Source organism: Entelurus aequoreus, linkage group LG25 (assembly GCF_033978785.1).
Source record: "Entelurus aequoreus isolate RoL-2023_Sb linkage group LG25, RoL_Eaeq_v1.1, whole genome shotgun sequence".
NCBI classification, from domain to species: Eukaryota; Metazoa; Chordata; class Actinopteri; order Syngnathiformes; family Syngnathidae; genus Entelurus; species Entelurus aequoreus.
In genome coordinates this window covers 34,113,269-34,128,211 of record NC_084755.1, presented here as the reverse complement: position 1 = coordinate 34,128,211, position 14,943 = coordinate 34,113,269, and the positions used below count along the sequence as shown (strand labels likewise).

General features: G+C 35.3%; 1 protein-coding gene and 1 long non-coding RNA gene across 5 annotated transcripts in view; both read left to right on the top strand.

The window, feature by feature from the left end:
• Positions 1 to 4,650, top strand: part of tspan4b (tetraspanin 4b) — a 114,560-nt gene extending 109,910 nt beyond the window's left edge. For both annotated transcript variants that reach the window (XM_062036255.1, XM_062036254.1), the window contains exon 8: positions 591 to 4,650. In XM_062036255.1, the coding sequence (XP_061892239.1) occupies positions 591 to 659 (69 nt within the window). In that variant the 3' untranslated portion in view covers positions 660 to 4,650. The remainder of the gene's footprint in view (positions 1 to 590) is intronic.
• A 1,434-nt stretch (positions 4,651 to 6,084) lies between these two features.
• The window catches only part of LOC133642411 (uncharacterized), a 46,612-nt gene continuing 37,753 nt past the window's right edge, over positions 6,085 to 14,943 (top strand). Inside the window, exon 1 of one of the 3 annotated variants that reach the window (XR_009824512.1) lies at positions 6,085 to 6,211. This is a non-coding gene — a long non-coding RNA (uncharacterized LOC133642411). The remainder of the gene's footprint in view (positions 6,212 to 14,943) is intronic. The other 2 variants (XR_009824513.1, XR_009824510.1) reach the window with 2 other exon arrangements.

Sequence of the window (14,943 nt, the reverse complement as noted above, 5' to 3'; positions counted from 1 at the left end):
ACAGTATGTATGTAACTTTGCATATTTAAAGTGATCATATCATTTTTTTAAATGTGTCTTTTGGATGACATTTAATTAAATTTGTATTTCATTCTATCCCATTTGACCCTAAATACAAATTGTTAGTTGTTTAAACTCATTGAGAAAAGGTTATTAAATATTTTTGATTAAATATGCAAAGTGCAGAACATTTTAATTTAAAAACAAACATTTTTTACTGTCAATTTGAACCTGCAATTATGCTTTTTTAGTATCAAACAAAAAACGTAACACTTTTACAAATTATATATAAAAAATAATATACATTTTTAACATCTTATATATATATTTTTTTTTATATATAATACAATCAGTCTCACTTTAACGTAATAAACTGTGACTTGCATGACAAACCATCAATCAATCAATGAATGTTTATTTATATAGCCCTAAATCACAAGTGTCTCAAAGGGCTGCACAAGACCACAACGACATCCTCGGTTCAGAGCCCACATAAGGGCAAGGAAAAACTCACAACCCAGTGGGACGTCAATGTGAATGACTATGAGAAACCTTAATTCTCTTAATAATTCTCTTTCCTCTCTTGTCAGATCTTGGCCCTGGTCTTCTCCATGCTGATGTACTGCCAAATCACGTGTGCTGAGAAGTACTTGGATTGACTGCAGGCCAATCAGGAGGAGGCGCAGCTGTAGGAATTCAACATAAAACGACCGATTCAACAATCGGGCCTTTTTTCCACCAACAGTTCCTGGAACCTTTAGTTCCTGGAAGTGTGTGGTTTGTGTTTCCAGCACATTTCACAGTTGAGGGTAGTTTAGAAGGCTGATGATGAGTGGTACACTTTATTTCTACACTGATACCATGTAAATAGTCAAGACAATATTAGGCCATATTTGTTTACTAAAGTAAATGAAATACAAAGCAATAATATACAAAACAATATGATTTCAAAACAAAGCGTACCGACAAATAACTACACAAATCGTTGACTACTTTTACAGCATTTAGCATATTAAATAGTGAACATTTTGATCCACTTGTCCTTCATTTCACATTTCTCTTCAAAATACAAGCTTGTTGAGGCCCAGTGAAGAGCTCGCCTCGCCACTTCGAAATACTTTATTTTCCTCTGTAAATACCAGCGATGGGCAGTAACAAGCTACATGTCGCTAAGCTACGTACACTGCAAAAAGTCAGTGTTCAAAAACAAGAAAAAAAAAATACAAAAATGAGGGGTATTTTATTTGAACTAAGCAAAATTATCTGCCAATAGAACAAGAAGATTCGGCTTGTCAAGACTTTCCAAAACAAGTAAAATTAGCTAGCCTCAATGAACCCAAAATTACCTTAAAATAAGTATATTCTCACTAATAAGTGAACTTTTCTTGGTTAAAAAAAAAAGAGACCTTTTTGCTCAATATGTTGAAAAATATTCTTAAATTAAGTAAATGCTAGTGCCATTATCTTGACATAATGATATATATCATGATTTTTTTTTTTTTTTCATGCTTGAAGTAAGAAATTATTACTTTAAAAAAGTAGTTTTATACTTGTGAGTAGGGATGTCCGATAATATCGGACTGCCAATATTATCGGCCGATAAATGTTTTAAAATGTAACATCGGAAATTATTGATATCGGTTTCAAAAAGTAAAATGTATGACTTTTTAAAACGCCGCTGTACGGAGTTGCGTCTCCCAGTCATACTTGCCAACCCTCCCGTTTTCCCGGGAGACTCCCGAATTTCAGTGCCTCTCCCGAAAATCTCCCGGGGCAACCATTCTCCCGATTTTCTCCCGATTTCCACACAGACAACAATATTGGGGGCGTGCCCTAAAGCAGGGGTGGGCAATTAATTTTTACCGGGGGCCGCATGAGCAACCCGAGCACTGCTGGAGGGCCACATCGACAATATTTCAATTAAATGTTGCTCAATATTATTTTTGATATATACCGTAAGATAAATAATAATAATAATTAATAATAATAGTAATACTTCAACATAGTGTGTGTAACGGCATTCCATGACTAATATAAATAAATTAACATTAATAATAAATGACAGTAAAATAAGCACACGTATGACTGAGGAGTCATAGTGTAACTTTGTGTGGTGTTTGAGTTGTCCGACTTTTTGTGTGGCCATAAACGCACCAGTGGTTTAGTGCTATGCGTGTTGGTGACAGATGACAAGTTGGTTTTGGCCTGGTTTGTACGGCAGAAAATGACTGGTTTTTCGAGATAGAAGTGTTTTACTCATGTTTTTGGTGTGATTATGTCCGAATATAAACAGTTTTGCTCAATAAAGTGATCGATATAATTCCTGTCCTCGAAGCATCTCGATGGACGTCACAATAATTGAACGGTGTTCAATTGAACGGTGTTGACGAACACCATTAGGGCCGCTTGTTGTCACTGTCACTCAGAGTTGCATTGCAAAATTACACAGAATAAATATGTTTATTTTGTTTAGAATTCAGATGGGATTTGATTGGGTGCGCGGCATATATTTGCTGTGCGCAGAGGACGCTTGAGCAGTGCGCAATTGCGCAGGTGCGCACCTTAGAGGGAACGTTGCTTTGCAGTCCATGTCTTGTTGGAAACACGCCATTCCTCATCAACTTTTCTCTTTTTAGCGTCTCGGGTGTAAACCGTGCATCACTCGTCGCTGTGCACCTTCACTCGCAGGTTACACACGGACACACGCCCATAAATAACACTTTTCAAAATAAAAGCAGCACAGTTGTATTGCGCGCACGACATAGATGTTTTTTCAACTTTATTTTGTAATTTGTGATTGCAGCTGTTCACATTCACTCACAATCACGCACGCGCATACGTCCACACGGAAGTAATACAAATAACGATTTTCAAAACAAAAGCAGCACTGTCGTATTGCACACTTGACATAGATACTTTTTTACATTTATTTTGTAATTTATAATTGGCCTCACGCGGGCCGGACAGGGACGCACAAAGGGCCAGGTCTGCCCTAAAGGCACTGCCTTGGCGTGCCGGCCCAGTCACATAATATCTACGGCTTTTCACACACACAAGTGAATGCAAGGCATACTTGGTCAACAGCCATACAGGTCACACTGAGGGTGGACGTATAAACAACGTTAACACTGTTACAAATATGCGCCACACTGTGAACCCACACCAAACAAAAATGACAAACACATTCCGGGAGAACATCCACACCGTAACACAACATAAACACAACAGAACAAATACCCAGAACCCCTTGCAGCACTAAATCTTCCAGGACACTACAATATACACCCCCCGCTACCCCCTTACCCCCCTCCCACCTCAACCTCCCCATGCTCTCTCAAGGAGAGCATGTCCCAAATTCCAAGCTGCTGTTTTGAGGCATGTTAAAAAAAAAAAAAAGCACTTTGTGACTTCAATAATAAATATGGCAGTGCCATGTTGGCACTTTTTTTTTCCATAACTTGAGTTGATTTATTTTGGAAAACCTTGTTACATTGTTTAATGCATCCAGCGGGGCATCACAACAAAATTAGGCACAATATTTTGTTAATTCCACGACTGTATATATCGGTATCGGTTGATATCGGTATCGGTAACTAAGAGTTGGACAATATCGGAATATCGGCAAAAAAGCCATTATCGGACATCTCTACTTGTGAGTGTTGATGACACAGCTTTGCAACAGTTGATATTCTAGTTTCAAGCATGTTTTACTCAATATAGGTCATCAAAACTCAGCAACAAGCTGTAATATCTTACTGAGATCATTTAGGACCAACACACTTAAAACAAGTAAAACACTCTAACATAAAATCTGCTTAGTGAGAAGAAATATCTTATCAGACAGAAAATAAGCAAATATCACCCTTATTTGAGGTATTCAATCTTACTTAGATTTCAGTTTTTGCAGTGTAGTTTATATTTTCCAGTAGCTTAGCTACTTTTTTTAACAAGTAGCTTTTCCTGTAACTTAGCTACTTTTAGACACATGTAGCGAGGTAGCTTACATCAAAGCTACAAGCTACAAAGAGACAAAATGGACTGCGAACCCGGATCAAATAAAAATAGAGAGAAAACACAATGACCTGGATGAATGAGAAGATCTTTACGTGCGGAGACAATCCATGCTGATTAGTTGGTGTTGGCTAATGTTAGGGCCAGACATTACGGACTGGCCAATCAGAGGCAAGATAAGGCTGGGGCATACTTGCCAACACTCCCGAATTTTCCCGGAGACTCACGAATTTCTCCCGATTTCCAGCCGGACTTAAGGCACGCCCCCTCCAGGTCCGTGCGGACCTGAGTGAGGACAACCTGTCGTCACGTCCGCTTTTCCTCCATATAAACAGCGTGCCGGCCCAGTCACGTCATAACATCTACGGCTTTTGGAGAGTGCACAACTGCACACACAACAAGAAGGAGACGAAGCAGAAGAACGAAGAAGAGGCAGTCATGGCGACGACGAGTGACAGAGAATAGAACGAGGATGGACAATTGAACCCTAAACTCACTCCTTTCCTGCAAATTAAATTTGACAGATGCTGCCCATACCTATGCTCCTTCAAAGGCTGTGCTACTGGCTGCAAAGCATTGCACTTTCAAATACAACAATGAGTAGAGGAGTGTTATGTGTGTGTATGTGTAAATAAATGAACACTGAAATTCAAGTATTTCTTTTATTTATATATATAATAGCATACAAATTGCATTTTTCATGGAGGAGGATAGTACTGCTCTCAATTACACATACAGAAAGGTAAACACTCCAGATATTGTATTTGTTTGACTAAAGCAAATGGGACAAAAACGTATTTCATAGTGACTATCAAATACTTTTTGGTCCCGTTTATCATTTCACAATATATAATAGCCTTTTTTTGAGTTTCTTGGGATTTTTCTGCGTGTAGTGTTTTAGTTCCTGTCCTGCGCTCTTATTTTGGTGGCTTTTCCTGTTTTGTTGGTAAGCGCTTTGAGTATCTAATAATAGAAAAGCGCGATATAAAATCTAATCCATTATTACTTTTATTATGTATGTATGTGTATGTAAATATGTGTATGTATATATAAATATATATATACGTGTATATATTGTAATAATCTCAGGAATGTAGGCTCAGAGACTTCTTCAGTTATCTTGCATTTATTGTACAAGATGCATTTAAGGCACACAACAGCTCCAACATGCGTCTATCTCCTTTCCCGGCATAACTCGAAAAACCCCCACTTCCTGTCAACAACGTCACTTCCCTAACTTCCCCGGAAGTCCCGCCCCCCAGCCAAAGCCATTGGCTAACATCCCGTAGCCAGCCGCTACAATATGTATATATATCTATATATGTATACATATGTATGTATATGTATATACCTGTAAATGTATGTATATGTGTATATATATATGTATGTATATGTATAAATATATATACTTATATATATATGTGTATGTATAAGTATATGTATATGTATGTATGTATGTATGTGTGCGTGTGTCAGATTGCGGCTCGCCGCCGCAATCTGACTCTGCCACCGCCTAGAACTCCCTCCGCCCTACAGTGACTTTGGACTTTTGCTTGTTTTTTCTCTAGAACATCGGGTATCTGTTATGTTGGGAGGGTGTGGGGGGGGGGGGGGGGGGGGTTATCTCTCTGTTACACCAGATCATGCTTTATTTTGAATGTTCTTGGGGGTTTTCTGCGTGTAGCGTTTTAGTTCCTGTCCTGCGGTCTTATTTTGGTGGCGCTTCCTGTTTTGTTGGCGTGCATAACTGCAGTCTACACAGACATACACGGAAATGGAGACCCACCGCCTGGAAGTCCCTCCGCCCCTCCCGTGACTTTGGACTTTTTCTGGGGGGTTTTTTCTAGAACATGTTGGGGGCCAGATCATGCCTTATTTTGACTTCCCTGCAGTTTTTCTGTGTGTAGCGTTTCTGTCCTGCGCTCTTATTTTGGTGGCTTTTCCTGTTTTGGTGGTGTTTTCACGTAATAGCTTCACTCTTAGTCTCTGAGCACCTGTTTTCTGTTAGCAATCAGGACTATGTAAAGGGGGACTTTTTTGGAATTTTTGCCTATTGTTCGCAATCATTCTGAGAGACAAGAACACACATGTTTTTTTTACTATTTTAAAGATGATTTAAAAAAAAACAGCTAATGACTAGTCACCGTTGTAGCCTTCAAAGCAACTTCAAAACCCTCCAACAACGGTTTGCATACACACTGTAAGTATATATATATATATATATAATGTAGTAACAGACACCTTAATAAGTACTTAATAATGACTAGTTAAGAGCCAATATGTTACTAATTTGCATGTTAATAAGCAACTAATTAATGGTGAATATGTTCCCCATACTAAAGTGTTACCATGTTTTTTTACTGGTGCATAAAATGAAACGTGCATGAACACTACATCTCTCGTTTATGTTTTACTTGGTAAACACTTGAACGCAACATTTTTACTATTGATGTACTTAGTAGACATTTGAATGCAACAATCTCGTTAATGTTTTACTTGGTAAACACTTGAACGCAACATTTTTACTATTGATGTACTTAGTAGACATTTGAATGCAACAATCTCGTTAATGTTTTACTTGGTAAACACTTGAACGCAACATTTTTACTATTGATGTACTTTGTAGACATTTGAATGCAACAATCTCGTTAATGTTTTACTTGGTAAACACTTGAACACAACATTCTTACTTTTAATGTACTTAGTAGACATTTGAATGCAACACTATTATTTTACTTGGTAAACACTTGAACACACCATCCTTAATATTGATGTACTTAGTAGACATTTGAACGCAACACTCCCACTATTATTTTACATGGTAAACACTTGAACACAACATTCTTACTATTGATGTACTTAATAGACATTTGAACGCAACACTCCTGTTTGTTTTACCTGGTAAACACTTGAACACAACATTCTTACTATTGATGTACTTAGTAGACATTTGAACGCAACACACTCGTTTATGTTTTACTTGGTAGACATTTGAACGCAACACTTGTTTATGTTTTACTTGGTAGACATTTGAACACAACATTCTTACTTTTAATGTACTTAGTAGACATTTGAATGCAACACTTTTATTTAACTTGGTAAACACTTGAACACACCATCCTTACTATTGATGTACTTAGTAGACATTTGAACGCAACACTCCCACTATTATTTTACTTGGTAAACACTTGAACACAACATTCTTACTATTGATGTACTTAATAGACATTTGAACGCAACACTCCCACTATTATTTTACTTGGTAAACACTTGAACACAACATTCTTACTATTGATGTACTTAATAGACATTTGAACGCAACAATCTCGTTAATGTTTTACTTGGTAAACACTTGAACGCAACATTCTTACTATTGATCTACTTAGTAGACATTTGAACGCAACACTCTCGTTAATGTTTTACTTGGTGAACACTTGAACACAACATTCTTACTTTTAATGTACTTAGTAGACATTTGAATGCAACACTATTATTTTACTTGGTAAACACTTGAACACACCATCCTTACTATTGATGTACTTAATAGACATTTGAACGCAACACTCCCACTATTATTTTACATGGTAAACACTTGAACACAACATTCTTACTATTGATGTACTTAAAAGACATTTGAACGCAACACTCTCGTTTATGTTTTACTTGGTAGACATTTGAACGCAACACTCTCGTTTATGTTTTACTTGGTAAACATTTGAACGCAACATTCTTACTTTTAATGTACTTAGTAGACATTTGAATGCAACACTATTATTTTACTTGGTAAACACTTGAACACAACATTCTTACTATTGATGTACTTAGTAGACATTTGAACGCAACACTCCTCTTTATGTTTTACTTGGTAAACACTTGAACACAACATTCTTACTATTGATGTACGTAATAGACATTTGAACGCAACACTCCTCTTTATGTTTTACTTGGTAAACTCTTGAACGCAACATTCTTACTATTGATCTACTTAGTAGACATTCGAACGCAACACTCGTTTTACTTGGTAAACATTTGAACACAACATTCTTACTTTTAATGTACTTAGTAGACATTTGAATGCAACACTATTATTTTACTTGGTAAACACTTGAACACACCATCCTTACTATTGATGTACTTAATAGACATTTGAACGCAACACTCCCACTATTATTTTACTTGGTAAACACTTGAACACAACATTCTTACAATTGATGTACTTAATAGACATTTGAACGCAACACTCCTGTATTTTTTACTTGATAAACACTTGAACACAACATTCTTACTATTGATGTACTTAAAAGACATTTGAACGCAACAATCTCGTTAATGTTTTACTTGGTAAACACTTGAACGCAACATTCTTACTATTGATCTACTTAGTAGACATTTGAACGCAACACTCTCGTTTGTTTTACTTGGTAGACATTTGAACGCAACACTCGTTTGTTTTACTTGGGAAACATTTGAACACAACATTCTTACTTTTAATGTACTTAGTAGACATTTGAATGCAGCACTATTATTTTACTTGGTAAACACACCATCCTTGATATTGATGTACTTAGTAGACATTTGAACGCAACACTCCCACTATTATTTTACATGGTAAACACTTGAACACAACATTCTTACTATTGATGTACTTAATAGACATTTGAACACAACAATCTCGTTAATGTTTTACTTGGTATACACTTGAACACACCATCCTTACTATTGATTTACTTAGTAGACATTTGAACACAAGACTCCCACTATTATTTTACGTGGTAAACACTTGAACACAACATTCTTACTATTGATGTACTTAGTAGACATTTGAACGCAACACTCCCACTATTATTTTACATGGTAAACACTTGAACACAACATTCTTACTATTGATGTACTTAATGGACATTTGAACGCAACACTCCTGTTTATGTTTTACTTGGTAAACACTTGAACACAACATTCTTACTATTGATGTACTTAATAAACATTTGAACGCAACAATCTCGTTAATGTTTTACTTGGTAAACACTTGAACGCAACATTCTTACTATTAATCTACTTAGTAGACATTTGAACCCAACACTCCCGTTTATGTTTTACTTGGTAGACATTTGAACGCAACACTCTCGTTTATGTTTTACTTTGTAAACATTTGAACACAACATTCTTACTTTTAATGTACTTAGTAGACCTTTGAATGCAACACTCCTATTATTTTACTTGGTAAACACTTGAACACAAGACATTTGAACGCAACACTCTCGTTTATGTTTTACTTGGTAAACATTTGAACACAACATTCTTACTATTGATGTACTTAGTAGACATTTGAACGCAACACTCCTGTTTGTTTTACTTGGTAAACACTTGAACACAACATTCTTACTATTGATGTACTTAATAGACATTTGAACGCAACAATCTCGTTAATGTTTTACTTGGTAAACATTTGAACACAACATTCTTACTTTTAATGTACTTAGTAGACATTTGAATGCAACACTATTATTTTACTTGGTTAACACTTGAACACACCATCCTTACTATTGATGTACTTAATAGACATTTGAACGCAACACTCCCACTATTATTTTACTTGGTAAACACTTGAACACAACATTCTTACTATTGATGTACTTAGTAGACATTTGAACGCAACACTCCTGTTTGTTTTACTTGGTAAACACTTGAACGCAACATTTTTACTATTGATGTACTTAATAGACATTTGAATGCAACACTATTATTTTACTTGGTAAACACTTGAACACACTATCCTTACTATTGATGTACTTAATAGACATTTGAACGCAACACTCCCACTATTATTTTACATGGTAAACACTTGAACACAACATTCTTACTATTGATGTACTTAATAGACATTTGAACACAACAATCTCGTTAATGTTTTACTTGGTAAACACTTGAACGCAACATTCTGACTATTGATCTGCTTAGTAGACATTTGAACGCAACACTCTCGTTTATGTTTTACTTGGTAAACATTTGAACACAACATTCTTACTTTTAATGTACTTAGTACACATTTGAATGCAACACTATTATTTTACTTGGTAAACACTTGAACACACTATCCTTACTATTGATGTACTTAATAGACATTTGAACGCAACACTCCCACTATTATTTTACTTGGTAAACACTTGAACACAACATTCTTACTATTGATGTACTTAATAGACATTTGAACACAACAATCTCGTTAATGTTTTACTTGGTATACACTTGAACACACCATCCTTACTATTGATTTACTTAGTAGACATTTGAACGCAACACTCCCAGTATTAATTTACGTGGTAAACACTTGAACACAACATTCTTACTATTGATGTACTTAGTAGACATTTGAACGCAACACTCCCACTATTATTCTACATGGTAAACACTTGAACACAACATTCTTACTATTGATGTACTTAATGGACATTTGAACGCAACACTCCTGTTTGTTTTACTTGGTAAACACTTGAACACAACATTCTTACTATTGATGTACTTAATAGACATTTGAACGCAACAATCTCGTTAATGTTTTACTTGGTAAACACTTGAACGCAACATTCTTACTATTAATCTACTTAGTAGACATTTGAACGCAACACTCTCGTTTATGTTTTACTTGGTAGACATTTGAACGCAACACTCTCGTTTATGTTTTACTTTGTAAACATTTGAACACAACATTCTTACTTTTAATGTACTTAGTAGACATTTGAATGCAACACTCCTACTATTATTTTACTTGGTAAACACTTGAACACAAGACATTTGAACGCAACACTCTCGTTTATGTTTTACTTGGTAAACATTTGAACACAACATTCTTACTATTGATGTACTTAGTAGACATTTGAACGCAACAATCTCGTTAATGTTTTACTTGGTAAGCACTTGAACGCAACATTCTTACTATTGATCTACTTAGTAGACATTTGAACGCAACAATCTCGTTTTACTTGGTAAACATTTGAACACAACATTCTTACTTTTAATGTACTTAGTAGACATTTGAATGCAACACTATTATTTTACTTGGTAAACACTTGAACACACCATCCTTACTATTGATGTACTTAATAGACATTTGAACGCAACATTCTTACTATTGATGTACTTAGTAGACATTTTGAACGCAACACTCTCATTTATGTTTTACTTGGTAAACATTTGAACACAACATATTTACTACTGATGTACTTAATCATTACATTACATTTGAACGCAACAATCCCGTTAATGTTTTAATGTTCAAACAACAAAACCAACACAGTGCATAAACTCACAACAAATTACACACCTGCAAATCAGTCAGCTGTTGCCGTATCCGTAATATCCGTAATATCCGTAATATGCCGATAGGGAGAAGTTTGTATTTACACGATGAGTCGGGTGTGTTTTGACCTCGGCCGAACCCCTATAGGGTTCGATCGAACCCAGGTTAAGAACCACTGTTATAGAAGGAAGAGAGAGACGTTGGAGGAAAGGGAAGCCGAGAGAGGGGGATAAAAAGCGATATCGACTCTATAAATATGGAACTCGGAGCCAAGCTATTTCGACATAAATGGAGTGCTTACCCAAATAAAACAGGAAAAATGTCCCCGGCCAGCTGGACCAAACAGACAACTGTCTATCGAGTGAGTCACTTTAATATCGATCATGATACACGCAGCACGTCATGCGCGTTATTACAACTACAGTCCATACGTTGTCTGGCTAGCTGTGAACAAACAAAACTAATACTTTACAGATACTGTAATATGATTGTTCATGTTTTTCAGCCAGTACAAATTGGTGTCCTATCGCAGTGTTGTGCAGTATAAACCCAAACGCGTTTCATGTTGTCGTAGAAGCTAGCTTATCTCTTGCCGTAGTTAGCTTTTACGGCTAATACCGAAGCACGCCGATGTGTTCCTTCGATTAGAAAAATAGTTCTTTAGTGTTCGCTACTACAATAACAATGTCGCTACAGCTTGGTTATTATTAGAGATGTCCGATAATATCGGCCGATAAATGCTTTAAAATGTAATATCGGAAATTATCGGTATCGGTATCTTTTTAAAAAAAAAATTAAATCAACATAAAAAACACAAGATACACTTACAATTAGTGCACCAACCCAAAAAACCTCCCTCTCCCATTCACACTCATTCACACAAAAGGGTTGTTTCTTTCTGTTATTAATATTCTGGTTCCTACATTATATATCAATATATATCAATACAGTCTGCAAGGGATACAGTCCGTAAGCACACATGATTGTGCGTGCTGCTGGTCCACTAATAGTACTAACCTTTAACAGTTAATTTTACTCATTTTCATTCATTACTAGTTTCTACGTAACTGTTTTTATATTGTTTTACTTTCTTTTTTATTCAAGAAAATGTTTTTAATTTATTTATCTTATTTTATTATTATTTTTAAAAAGGACCTTATCTTCACCATACCTGGTTGTCCAAACTAGGCATAATAATGTGTTAAATCCACGACTGTATATATCGGTATCGGTAATTAAGAGTTGGACAATATCGGATATCGGCAAAAAGCCTTTATCGGACATCCCTAGTTATTACACCAGTTACGTAATGTAAATGAAGTATTGTTGACGGTATTTGTATGCATTTTAAAGTGATATAGAGGTAGAATTGATTGCTCCTATTAGCTGCATTGCTAGCCACTTAGAATGAGACGAGTTTTGTTAGAATGCAAAAAAAGAAATGGTCTTCTTGTCTCTCGTTTGTGAACGATAGGAAAAGAAAAAAAAAAAGTGCAGTTCACCTTTAAGTTGAGCTTTTTGCTACCTTAGTTATGTATGTTTATACATTATGCTAGGTTCACACCAACGGCGCTTTAAAGCGGCATGCAAAGCGGCGTTAAAACGTAACAAAGCCTGATTAAAGCGTGAGGGTCCTAATGGATCGTGGGAAAGCTTGTAGTGAAGCGGGGCATGCGGCAAGTTTGGCAACATTTTTTAAACGGTTTAAAAAAATTCTGCGCTCTGTCAAGAATGGAATAAAGCGCCGAGAGCGTATCAAAGTGTGACAAAGCTCAGCAAAGCTTGACTCAAAGCGTAGGAAAGCTTAACAGATCTTGGTTCAAAGCGCAATAGGAAGTGACTGTGATATTGACTAGTGACATTGAAACTTTATGTAAAACCAACACAGGATTACAAATCCATTCTCTTTTGCATCATTGCCTTTTTTATACAATGATCATTGTTTCTGTACTTCTGCTGTTTGATGTTGCAGTTTGACATTACTGTCTATCATTTTTCTGTATGAAAATGTTAATAATAAAGAGAATATGTTACGTTTAAAAGAAATGCCTTTTATTATTGTCAACTAGCATAAGAAATGAAAGATAGATATTTATTAAGATGACAAAGAAATAAAAGAAATGAAGATATAAAACATAATATAACGGAAAAAAAAGAGAAATTGAAAAAATAAATGAATATAAAAAATAAAAGAAATGCCTGTTTTTATTGTCAACTAGCATAAGAAATGAAAGATAGATATTTATTAGGATGACAAAGTAATAAAAGAAATGAAGATATAAAACATAATATAACGGAAAAATAAGAGAAATTGAAAAAATAAATCAATATAAAAAATAAAAGAAATGCCTTTTTTTATTGTCAACTAGCATAATAAATGAAAGATAGATATTTATTAAGATGACAAAGAAATAAAAGAAATGAAGATATAAAACATGATATAACGAAAAAAAAAGAGAAATTGAAAAAATAAATGAATATAAAAAATAAAAGAAATGCCTTTTTTTATTGTCAACTAGCATAAGAAATGAAAGATAGATATTTATTAAGATGACAAAGAAATAAAAGAAATTAAGATATAAAACAAAATATAACGGAAAAAAAAGAGAAATTGAAAAAATATATGAATATAAAAAATGTGTGGAAAACAGTATACTGTTTTTTTCACATGTTTTTCTTATTTTTGTTGTAACAATGCACAACAGAGCTTGCTAATCGTGTCAGAGCCTGATTTAAAGCGTCAGGATCGCATCAAAGCATAATAAAGTTCAATAAAGCGTAATAAAACGTATCAAAGCGTGATTTAAAGCGTATCAAAGCGGGATCAAATCGTGAGGAACCGTAACAAAGCGGCAACTAATTCGTATCAGAGCGTATCAGAGCATAACATTACTTCGGAGATCGGGATATTCGTGGAAAAATTGACAAAAATGACGGCGCTTTGCTCGCCGCTTTATAGCGCGGCAAGCGCCGTTGGTGTGAACCAGGCATTATGGATGCCTGTGAGTTTTTGCTGTTTTCCAGCATTCCGTTTTGTTTATACCCTGATCAGTTTAGTTTTGTCTCGCATAGCCTTCCTTAGGCTTTCGGATATTCATATCAATATATATTAGTTCAGTGTATGCATAAACATTTTGTCATAGCGTCTACTGGGGGCCGTGTGTGGGCCCTAGAGGGCTGTGAGCCCTTAGAATTGTCATCACCTTTCCCCTGATACGACGACCCTGACAGGGTGAACCGTGACTTGATGAGTTGTCAACTTAAACAAGTTCCACTGCAATTATATTCTCTTAATTGAGTTTAAGTGAGAAAAAGAGGCATTTTAAGCACATTGTTTGGACACGTTTTTATAAAATCACATCATAGAAAAAACATTTTTGGTATCATTTGTCCACTCTACAAGTCAAGAGACGCCAACTATTTTGTGCGCCTAATGTGTAAACAGTCCATGACACAAATAACTTACACGGTAGTTTGATTGTCCCATGAAACAAAGCAGACTTCATGCTGTCATTATTTTGGCTGCCATGATTGTTTCTGTAAATAAATATACTGTATATATAACATTGTAGCGTTTTCTCTCGTCAGTTGTCACCCTCTGTTTTGCAATTATATAAATATACGTATAAATATAT